This window comes from Uloborus diversus, chromosome 2 (genome assembly GCF_026930045.1).
Source record: "Uloborus diversus isolate 005 chromosome 2, Udiv.v.3.1, whole genome shotgun sequence".
Taxonomy (NCBI): Eukaryota; Metazoa; Arthropoda; class Arachnida; order Araneae; family Uloboridae; genus Uloborus; species Uloborus diversus.
The window spans coordinates 191,830,377-191,842,443 of NC_072732.1; the positions used below are offsets into that span (position 1 = coordinate 191,830,377).

General features: G+C 32.5%; 1 protein-coding gene across 1 annotated transcript in view; it reads right to left on the reverse strand.

Moving 5' to 3' along the window:
• LOC129216229 (methyltransferase-like protein 17, mitochondrial) overlaps positions 1-12,067 on the reverse strand; it is an 82,012-nt gene that overhangs the window by 34,971 nt on the left and 34,974 nt on the right. The window contains exons 5-9 of the mRNA XM_054850426.1: positions 10,965-11,046; positions 10,817-10,890; positions 8,635-8,729; positions 8,451-8,518; positions 4,174-4,281 (exon numbers count right to left, since the gene is read on the reverse strand). Coding sequence (XP_054706401.1) covers positions 4,174-4,281; positions 8,451-8,518; positions 8,635-8,729; positions 10,817-10,890; positions 10,965-11,046 — 427 coding nt within the window. The remainder of the gene's footprint in view (positions 1-4,173; positions 4,282-8,450; positions 8,519-8,634; positions 8,730-10,816; positions 10,891-10,964; positions 11,047-12,067) is intronic.

Genomic DNA, 12,067 nt, shown 5'->3' on the forward strand with positions numbered 1-12,067 from the left:
CCAAAATATGTCAAATTCCTCTCCTTGCCACATCCTGTATTAAAAATGTAAAAATCATGGTTCTCACGTTTGTAACATATTATGTGAAATACATTTTTGTGACTCACATGTTTCATATCTTGTTATTTATTCAATCCCGAATGCAGTATTTTGGAAATTCTTTTGTATTGATTGCTTTTATCTTACTTCTGCATATTATCTATCTGTTTAGCACGGAAAAAACTATACACTACTTTTATTTCTTTTCGTTTTCTGCCCCACTTGCAACTGAAGAAAAGTTGTTGTCATAAGAAATCTATAGTTTCTTTTTTCTTTTAAATTTAAAATAGCTATTTTTCACAAAGTTAGAACAGGACTGTAAAAGTTTACAATCAAGTACTAAAATATCAGAGACTGGAAAGTACAAATGAAGTGCGTTAAATAATTTTATTTGTTCTAGAGTCCTTGAAAATAATTAGATAAGTTTTTGAAAATCCTAAGCAAAGTGGGCTCCAATTACTTCTACTGCATATTGTTAATCTATTTAGCCAGAGAAAAAAATGATACACTACCTCTATTCCTTTTCTGCACTACTTATAATTAAAAAAAGGATGTTGTAATGAGAAATCTATAGTTTATTTTTTCTTTCAAACTTACAATGGCTGTTTGTAACAAAGTTAGAGCAATATTGTATAACTGTATAATCTAGTTATCAATTTCTATGTCTATCCAATAACCTTTATAAGGCTTCAAAATGCAGAATTTTATATCCATTTTACAAAATTTCCTCCGGAGGAGAAACCCTCAGCCCCCTAAAATTGGAGATATTCTATTTCCCACTTAAAAGGGAGCCCCCGCGTCACTCTCTTGATACCAGCTCCCTCTCTTAAGGTCAATTCAAAAAGGACAGCATGAAAACACACATTAATGAAAACGACACACAAAAAAGTAAACATGGACTTCTGCATCACAAGAAACACACAAAAACATGGGAGTGGGGGGCAATAAAAATGTTGCTGAAAAAAAAAATCCTGCCCCCCCCCCCCCCAGGAACTTGGTTCTAAATCCGCCTATGTCCGTAACTCACAAAAAAATTGCATGATTTGTTCCTGAAAAAATGGGAAGTGCTTGAAAAAACTAATTTCATTTTCAAGTGCTTGAAAACCTTGAATATTTGGAAACGTGTGGCTACAAACCTTAAATTTTAAAATTTCTAACAAATGGTAGGGGGAGGAATGCCAAAATATGTCAAATTCAGCTACTTGCTACATCCTGCATCAAAAGTGTAAAAATTAATGGTTCTTACGTTTGTAACATATTACTTGAAATAATTTTTTGTGACTCACATGTTTCATATCTTGTTATTTATTCAATCCCGAATGCAGTATTTTGGAATTCTTTTGTATTGATTGCTTTTATCTTACTTCTGCATATTATCTATCTGTTTCGCACGGAAATTTCTGAAATGGAAGTTTTGGTAACCGTACGTTACTTTGTGTTTGGTTTCGAATTTCATCAATAAGAGAGGAATTATTTGATACGTTATTAACGGACATTTTATTTTCATTTCGGAGCTCTAATTTCTTAAAATAACGATTTATCCGACATTTCGTCAAAGTTATTTTATCTTTATAATTCATAGAAGTTTCTATATCAGAATCTAGTTTCTTCTCGTCTTCTATCAAAATTTGTATTTTTTCATCTAAGTTATCAAGTTCTATCTCCTTGCTATTTAACAGTTCTAAACAATTTTCTAGTTCTTCATTTTGCTCTTTTTCTATGTATTTATCAACATTTTTTACGATTACCGTAGTAGAAGAGCGAAGAACAGTTCTTTTTTGTATAAATGATTTTGGTTCCATTTTCAATGATTTTCAACAATGTAAATGATTCAAAAGTTCCTACCTTTTGCAGTCTTCGCATAAAAATGCTATCCAAATGAGATTCACTTACTAAAAGTTCACTAGTTCATCTTTCCGATGCCGATGCACCATGTGGGAAAAAAGTGCAATTCTATGTCAATCCGGTGGTTCAGTGGTAGATTCATATTATCACGATTCGAAGAAAACTTAACATCTTTATTGAAGACTATGTACATTATTTACATTGATGATTAAAACCAAATCATTTATTCTAAACAGCGAATTACTCGCTTCCGCGGAGCTTGCGCTTCGTGTTTCGAATTCTATTTTATCTCTTCCACTGTCAGTGTTGCCACTAAATTTTCCATAATCTACTTACTTATTTCAATAAGCGCTTGCAGCGCCCTCTATTGGAATAATAGGTGGGAAGGAGCATAGAACTTAGGTTTCTCTACAGCTATAGCTTCGGGCCACTGCTTTGAAGTGGGTCCGTAACTCGTAAGAAATTGCATGATTTGTTCCTTGAAAAATGGAAAGTGCTTGAAAAAACTAATTTCATCTTCAGTGCTTGAAAACCTTGAATATTTGGAAAAGCGTGGCTACAAACCTTAAATTTTAAATTTCTAACGAATGGTAGGGGAGAAATGCCAAAATATGTCAAATTTAGCTCCTTGCTACATCGTGCATCAAAATGTAAAAATCATGGTTCTTACGTATGTAACATATTACTTGAAATAAATTTTTGTGACTCACATGTTTCATATCTTGCTATTTATTTAATCCCGAATGCAGTATTTTGGAAATTCTTTTGTATTGATTGCTTTTATCTTGCTTCTACTGCATATTGTTAATCCGTTAGCCCGGAAAAAATGATACACTACCTCTATTCCTTTTCGTTTTTCGCACTGCTTAAAATTAAAAAAAAGGTGTTGTAATGAGAGAATTCTATAGTTTATTTTTTCTTTTGAACTTAAAATAGCTGTTTTTTTTTTTTTTTTTTTTTTTAACAAGTTTGAAGATTGGAAAGTGCAAATGAAGTGCCTCAAATTATTAAATGTTCTAAAATCCTTGAAAAAAATTGGCACAGTATAACCTCTTCAGCTAAAACATCCAATCTAACCAACCAAACCTTGAAAATAATTAGACAAGTCTTTGAATCTCTTAAGCAAAGTGTGCTTCGATTTTATTTCTTATCATGTATAAATTATGAATGTTCAAATAAGTAGTATGTTACTCTCATGTTGCATATTTTCTAATCTGTACAGCATTTCTTTAAAGTATTAACTAATATCGCAAAGCACCTTTAAATCATAAAACTAATTGTCTATTTTTCCTGAGATTTTTGTCTATGTAATTAACCTTTATAAGGCTTTAAAATGCAGAATTTTATATCCATTTTACAAATTTCCTCCTTGAGAAAACCTTCGGAGCCCCCTAAAGTTTGAGATATTCTATATCCTACTTAAAAGGGAGCCCTGCATTACTCTCTTGATACCAGTCACCTCTCTTAAGGTCAATTCAAAAAGGACAGCATGAAACACACATTAATGAAAACGGACACACACGCAAAAAAAAAAAAGTAAAGCATGGCCTTAGGCATCACAGGAAAAAAAATCAAAACATGGGGGGAGGGGGCAATTTAAAATGTTGCTCAAAAAAAACTGCCCCCCCCCGGAACTCAGTCCTAAATCCGCCTATGTTAAAGTCCTCCCTAAACTGGGGGGCATTGCCCCTATGGCCTCCTCCTATAAATTCACCCATGCCCTTCTGAACTAGTCAAAAAAGAAAAAAATAATGTTAAAATTTTTTTGGAAGATGTGTTGTACCTACATAAAGTCCTCTCAAAACTGGGGGGCATTGCCCCCCTCTGCCCCCCATAAATCCGCCCATGTCTTTCCACCCTCGTCAACATGAGAAAACCGGTCTGCGTATGAACTCCATGTTCTATTGTTTTTCTTTTGTTGTCTCTCTCTTTTCGAGTTTTCTCTAACAAAAATCCCTATATTTTTTAATGCTGAAGTTTATGATTTGCCCTTCATCATGAGAGGTTTCAATGGTCTTCCTAGAGGTATTTTAGCATTAGTCAGATACAAGGGAAAATAGGAAATCGGTGCCTCAGAAAAGTGGTTGTTAATGGAGGTGGTCGCTCATAGAAGTTTCACTGTACTGATAAATGGTAGAAAAACCATCCCGAACTGCGTGCAACTGTAACTTGCATTCTAACACCAGAGGAATGTTAACAAGAACACACTACAAAAACAGGTTTAAAAGTTTTAAAAATCAACTACTTTGATACCCCCCCCCCCCCAGATAAGTAATTAAAGTGTCATACCAAGAGATCATTTGTTTTTCTCCATAAAGTATCAATGACTTGAAGTCTATCTTTTGCAGAAGGTAACTCCAATAATGAAAAGGCACTTAGAACTAAATCATATTTTACCTAAAAATAAATACATAAATTCAAACCAAAACAATTAATTTTAAGCTACCAATACATTTTGACCATTTTTAATTAAACGTTTTGCAACAAAGGAAACTATTAGCATTTTATTTTTTCAGTAAAAATACAGAGTATTTGTTGCATACAACTTTAAATGCTTATGAATATGGTGAGCTATGTTGCCTCTAAAACTAGACGGCAATATTATGTGATTATAGAGGTCTAAGTCTTTGAGACATCCCCTGACACTAAAATTACATGGATTTAAAACTGAAGACCGCAAATGGCATCTCATAGAATATTGAAATTTGGTGAATTAGTAATCAGCAAAAGTTCCTTTTCTTCTGAGTAATTGTTCCACACAAGCGGCTAAGCAAGGAAAATTATTGTTTTATTTTGCATAAACATTATCATTCTAACATTATGATTTTTTAATTTTCCAGCAATACTGGAATGATGATAGTTTCAAACAGTAGCGTAACTATGGGGTCTAGCGCCCGTGGCGAACTAAAGAAATTGCGCCTCCCCCCCCCCCAAGTCGCCCAAATGGGAAGACACCGGAGGTCATTGTGACCTCAAAAAAAAAAATTTTTTTTTTGGAACACTTTGATTTATTGAATTGACAAATAGAAGGCAGCATTGTAATTTTTTTTCTTATTTTTCTTTTTGAGAATTGTTTTCAATGATTCCCAATGTTCTTTCTCAGTATATGTTATGTATGTATATATATATATATATATATACACACACACACTATAGCTCGTTTTCTTGAGAGTTTTAAGAAAAAAAAATTTTTAGCATTTTTCAAATTCTATGATTTAAAAAAAAAAAAAAAAAACCCTAGATTTTTTTTCCCTTAATCAGTCGAAATGCCGCCCCCTTCCCCCTGGCTCCTGCGCCCCTGGCGAAAGCCACTCCTGCCAACCCCTAGGTATACTACTGGTTTCAAATAATTCATTCAACTGCCACGTGACAAAACCCACTATATCATGGAGACAAACGTTTTCAGAAGGAAGAGTATCAAAATGAACAAATGTAGTAATGAAACTACATTGAACAACAAACATTGAATATGTAACAAAAAAAGTGAACATCACTACAGGCGGTCAACTCTGCAGCTTAATTACATAACACCAGAAAATATCAACCAGCAGTGCCTTGTCTACAATACTTGTGAGCCAGGGCAAATCTCAAAACTGCAGTCTTACTAATCTTACTTCAAGATTTTATACTGAGCTTCAAAGGGATAAACCTAGAAATAGGGGGATTAGCCGACTGGGGTAAGGGCCTTCCCTGTCTTGCTCCCCTCTAAATCAGGCACTGTCTGCTCGCCACTTAGCAAGTACACATGGCAAAGTGGCAATTGAAAAAAACAAAAAACAAAAAACTAAAACCTTTATTTTACATTTTCGAAAACCCTCCAGAATTTGCCTCAAACTGAGAGTTATAGTAAAACTCTGTTTTACTCTATAGTTGAAATAATTTACAGCCAGATCCAATTTAGAGAGATTATGTTTATCTGGTTTTAGAAAATCACACTGGTATACAGGAAAGTAGACTCATTCAGTTCTACACTAAACATTAGAGATGTACCGAGTACTTGGTACTCGGCCAAATTTTGATCAGGTACTCGGCCAATACTGAGTAGTTGTAAAAAATTGAATACTGTTCAAAGCAGATTGCACAATTAATAAAAAAGTGCAAGCATATAATATATTGCAATCATCTACAATTCAAATTCAAATTTTGAGAATAATGAAGTTTGTTATGCTTCAATGGGGTAAATTTTATATTTTAATGTCCTTCATTTTTAATGTTATTAAAAATGGAGCAAAAAAGGTAAGCACAGAAAATATGAAATTTTTATATTATTAAATGAATTTTTGATACAAACAAAATTGCTTACAAGAAGCAAAAAAATACCTTTTCTTAAGAAATAATACGTTAAAAGCACAAATGGGCAGGAACACAGCAGACACATGTTTTGACATTACAAGGAATGCTTTTTTCAATGCATAAAATGTGAGCTTATGGATTTAAAAACAGCCTACAAAAGTCAGATTTTTTTACATTCACTAGCTCACATTTTATGCACTGAAAAAGATGCTCATTGCAATGCAGAAACACGTGTCTGCAGTGCTCCTGCACATTTGTGCTTTTAACCTTGTTTCATTTGCTTTTAAAAATTATTTACCTTTGGCGGACTAGAAGTATAGATTGATATAATTTGTTTTAATTCCGACTGGATTAAACCTACATTTTATGTATTTGTTTATTTTTAACTTAAAAAATAACTTATTTGTAAAATTATTGACACAAACAAAATCTTAAATAATGCGTAATCAATTCAGCTGAAATTTTGTTTTAAAAACTATTATTTGGACATAGATGTCTATACTACTATTCCAATGAGTTAAAAATTCGTCACTTGTGTGTTGGTGGTTCTTCTTAAAACATAATTGGAACTTTGTACCAAATGCTACTTGGTATATCTCTACGAAACATCTTGCTTTTTCCCACAATAACATTTATTAAATGTGGAATAAAGAACAATGAATTAGATAAATTTGAAATTTGAGCTATAAATACTTTTTTTCTATTGCTGAGATTAAGTGCATGACTATTTGATAAAATTAAGATACAAAGTAAACAGTTAAAGGGTTATAGAACATTTTTGCAGTTCAGATAAGATAATAAAAGTTCTCAATTATATCTAATGATTAATTGAAATTTGAACAATTATCAAAATATTTTCAGTTTCAATTTATTTTCAACATATTTTTTTGCATTAGCATGTATAAAGAAAGGATTCATGAGTCTAGTAAAAGGAAAGTTAACTTTTCAAATTAGAAAAATAAACTTAGATTTCAATGTGCAGTATCAATAAAAACTGTGTATCTCAATTTTTTTTATTTTCTAACCAACTTGGTTGATTTCTCATGTTTTTTCACATTCGTCAAGTTCACATTTTATCCGCAGAAACTATTTCTTGCAATTCAAACTTAACACTATGCAAATTTGAAGAGCAATCATTTCATCTAGACCAGGGGTTCCTAACCCATGATAAAAGATAAGAGTTGATGAAACAAAAATGTTCACCATCAAGCTTTAGAAAAACATTTTTTTTTTTTTTTGAGGCACTGTATTAAATTAATTTTATTGCACATAATATGTTTTCATTCAATTCATTTAAAATGTATGAGTAGCTTGAATGCCTCATAATTGTTAGATTAAAACATAAATTAAAACCTCTATATATGTCTCAAAACATATCATTCTCCAACTATTTATCTGCCTCTCAACATCCGAGAGACACAGATTCAACTGTAATTCTATTTTAAAACGTTAAACTTCCGATGCAGTTAATTATTATTATAATGTTGCAAAATGCCCAACAGGAGCAGAATTGAATAAAAAAAGTTAAAAACACAAAAGGAAAAACGCTACATCGTGAATACATTACTTTTGTACAAGGGTTCTTTTTTTTCAAGGTCCAATCGATCCGAAATGAAAACCATAAAGATAATGGAACCTTTTTTATTTGGAATATGTACATGCACCTTCCAGCTACTTCTGGACGTAAACTCCGCTTTGATTAAGACATTTGTGGCAGCGTGGTACCAGTTTTTCGATACCTACGTCATAGAAGGCAGCCACCTAAGCTTTCAGCCAATTCTGTACGCTGATCTGCAGCTCGGCGTCGGAGCCAAACGTCTGTCTTTCCAGCCAGTGATTCATGTGACCATAGATGGTAATCGGAAGACGCGCCAAGTCAGGGCTGTATGGAGGATGGTCAAACACTGTCCAGCAAAACCACTGCAGGAGATTTTTGGTTGAAGCAGCAGTGTGTGGGAACGCAAAATCATGCAGAAGGACTATGCCTGATGTCAACATTCCTCTACATTTGTTCTGAGTTGCCCTTTTTTTCAGCATTCAAAAATCGAATTACAGCCCGCACTTTACACTTGGCAGGAGATGCAATTGTTCAAGGCATGTTTCCTCCTTCACTGCATGCTCTGAAATAACCACAGCGACCTGATGCACTGCACAATCTCACTTAAAAGACTGCGCAACAAATCTACTCACACAATAATCGGCTTGACTTTCTGGTTTTCATTCCGCAATCGATCGGACCTTGAAAAAAAACTCTCGTATAAAGAATTACTTACAGTATCTGATGCTGGTAAGAATTGACGAAAAAATATTGATTTTAAAAACATCTTCTTTGTACTCTCATCTATCAAAAAGAAACAGAAAAATATATACTTTCAAAAAAAATAAATAAATAAATAAAAAAAACAGAAAATAGTGCTTCTAAAACTAATAATTTAAGAAAATGTAAATTGACGATACCAGTAAGAAGAGTTTGTGCAACATCAATCATATTTGGAGAAGCATCAACACAAAAGTATTCTTTAATATTGTCTTCAAACTCAGAATAGGCTGCCCTTCATGAAAAAAAATACACATACTAAGTTTTAGTTTGAAAATACAATTCTGTTGACAAAAAAGTATTGATGATATTAAAGTACATCAAAAACCTTATAGAGTAGACGACCAGTGTTGAGTTTCATGCAAGAGCAATAAAATAGGCAATGAAAAAATGGATGATGGTCTGCACATTTTTTTAAATAAAAGAATCAGGAGATTTTATACAGTAAGTTAAAGTGAAATTGTATAAAATTTGATCAAAGAATTTTAACTTTTATTAATGAGCAAACAATGTTTAAAACAGAAATATTTTTATCATTATGGATGGGATCTTTGAAATTATACTTATTTTTGGGATTTTAACATTAGTAGTCCAATATACAGGACATCAGAATTTTTTTCATCATTATTATGTTCCCAGTCTTTGAAATATTTAAATATATAAGAGAAAAAGTTTGCTCAGATATGTATGGTGCTTCCTGCCCTTAAAATATACTCAACCAGCATATTTTAAGGGCAGGATTTCCATCAACCAATCATGTTGAGAATTACTAGTACTGCATTCAGGGGCAAGTTGAAAATAAAAGAAAAAGATTTAGATGGAAATATTTGAAATAAAAGGGGTTACGTCCAAAGTCAGTTTCTGAGTAAATAAAATGGAACATAATACTGAAACTATTATGTATGTTTAAGAAATAAAATTATAACCGATTATCTCACTTTATTTAAGAACACTTTATTTATTATCATTAGGTAGTTAATAGCAGTTTTGTTTAAAATCATAATGTATAATTAAATTTCATACAAAAGCTACCCGACGGGGTTTTTTTTTTCTGATTTCTCAGATTTAGCTCATTTAGATTATTTATAACTTTTTCTGCCTCATTGCCTTTCAACATTTTCAATAAGGGGAATCTAATCCCCCGACTCTATTAAGAATAATTTTATAAAAACACTTTTTTAAAAACAAAAGTAAAAGGAAAGGGGATACAATTAGAATATGAACTAGAACATTTAATCAATATTTTTTAAAAAATAAAGATAACATTATACAGTGCAAAACCTTTCATCCGGGAACCAAAAAACCGGGAAACCAGAAAACCAGCAACTTTTTCCCAATTTTCCCGCCGTTTTTTAAAAATGAGCATTTTTGGAAATTTTCGAAAAATTAACCTTTTTTTTTTCTTTTTGAAGTACCAAAAAGAATATGAACGATTTCTTAATAAACACCATATTACTCACATATAACTCAGGAAAATGTTTGCAAAACCAACTTCAAATGGTTACCCTACATGCAGAGTAAAATTTCCGAAATATTTTCTCGATAAAAAGTACAATCGTAAGTCTGAAATTTTCGTCTTTTATTTTAACTGAAAGCTAAGGAAATGAATATTTTCAAACTTTAATGCAGTATTTTATTGAATGACCTATAATTAAAGGCCTTTAGCGCAAAAGTGCGGGAAACACTGAAAACACTGATTTTCCAGACATTAGTTTATCGTGAATTCTAGAAATCTAATAAACGCAAGACTAATAAGGCTGCAAGAACTCATAAATCAAATTTATGTTGATATTAATGAAATGCAAAAGCATTAGTTATCAATAACTACTGTAATTGCAACACAAAACCTTTACCAAAAATTAAGGAAAAAAAATTAAAAAAAAAACGTGATCATGAAAACAAATTCTTTTAAACACTATAGTAGAAAAATCGCACATTTATGTTCACAAACTTATTTTTACCCTTCCCTTTATTTTATTTCGTTTTAAAACATTGAAAAGTGGTGGATTTTTTTCTTCTTTTCCAAACAGAATTTGAGGGTTTCAGGTATTATGAAAAACTTAAAAATTTTTTGGTGTTTAAATTATTCTCTCACTATTAGTTTTTAAAATTTCGATATTTATAAGAATTTCTGAACTGTTTTCTTCTTATTTTAATGTGCATAATTATTTATTATAGTACTTTACGTTTTACAAACAATTGGACAATAGCGCTTTTTAGTGATCCAGAAAACCAGGAAATTAAGATATCCAGGATAGCAATGGCCCCGAACTTCCCGGATAAATGGTTCTCTACTGTAACAGCATATGAAATCTAACTAACCAAACACCAGATCCAACTCCTGATCCAAAGTCAAAAAATGTTTTCGGTTGAAAATTTCCCAACTGCAATTTTATCTGAAAGCAATATAAAGACGGTTATTATCTACATTGGCACACCAGCAAAACACCAACAATAAACTGGTCAGTACCTCATAAAATACTTGGGAAATTGAAGCATAGTTGGGTGCTAATCTTGCAGTCAGATAGGCTAGACAATTATTTTCATCATACCTGAAAAATCATTTAAGTGAGTATAATATATTAGAACTAATTTAATAACAACAAAATGGCAATAAGTGATGCCTATGGCCAGTGGCGGATTTATTAGGAGGGCGGTGGGGGCTACCACCCCCTCCGTAACCGCCTTTTCCAAAAACAATACTCTGAAATTGAAGAAACTACAACAATTGCTACTATTTTTATCAAGTAAATTCAATAAATTTGCTTAAAATTAGTTTTAGACTGTGTAATCGAGGATGTACGGCGTTTCCCACTTTTTTAATTTCAACCCAAGTTTGCTACCCCCCCCCCCCTTTTTTTTTTAAAAAAAAAAACAACTTTAATAACACTGCACGGCAAAAAAAAAAAAAACCTTAAGAATCGTTCTGCTATAAGTCTTATGTAAAATGATCCCTTAAATCCAAATATAACTGCAACTTCCCCCTATGAGTCCCACTTTTTGGAAATGCCTCCCCCCCCCCCCCAATTTTTATTTAGTTTTCAACAGTTTCATAGCCATTTTTTTATTTAGAGAAAAGAAAGCGTTGTATTAACCATTAACACTCTTCTGAGGCGGGCTAGAGAGGCGCAAAGTTCAAAAGCATGAACATTTGGAGCAAGTTGGGAGACTCCATGGGGATATTTTCCACTCAAATATTTTTTAAATCTTCAAAACCGATTTTTTTTCCTAAGGGATAATATTTCCTTATTTTCGCATATAATATGGCTCAATCGTATGAGCCTCATGTTCAAAAAATGTTCATGTTGTAAAAAGAAATAAAAAAATTCTGGAAGCATCATATTTTGCATAGCAAAAACCACGCTCTCTTGGTTGCAAAAACATTAATTTTTCCTGGTGGGAGGGGGGATTGACTCTTTGCCCCCCCCCCCCATGACGGATTTGGAGGGGTAGCTCTTAATGATTTCAAACCGCCACCCCCTTGAATGGACTATAAATCCGCCCCTGCCTATGGCACAGACTGCATCATAGAAATCTTTAGGAGGGGATCTTTTGAAGGGTTTTTGATTTCAT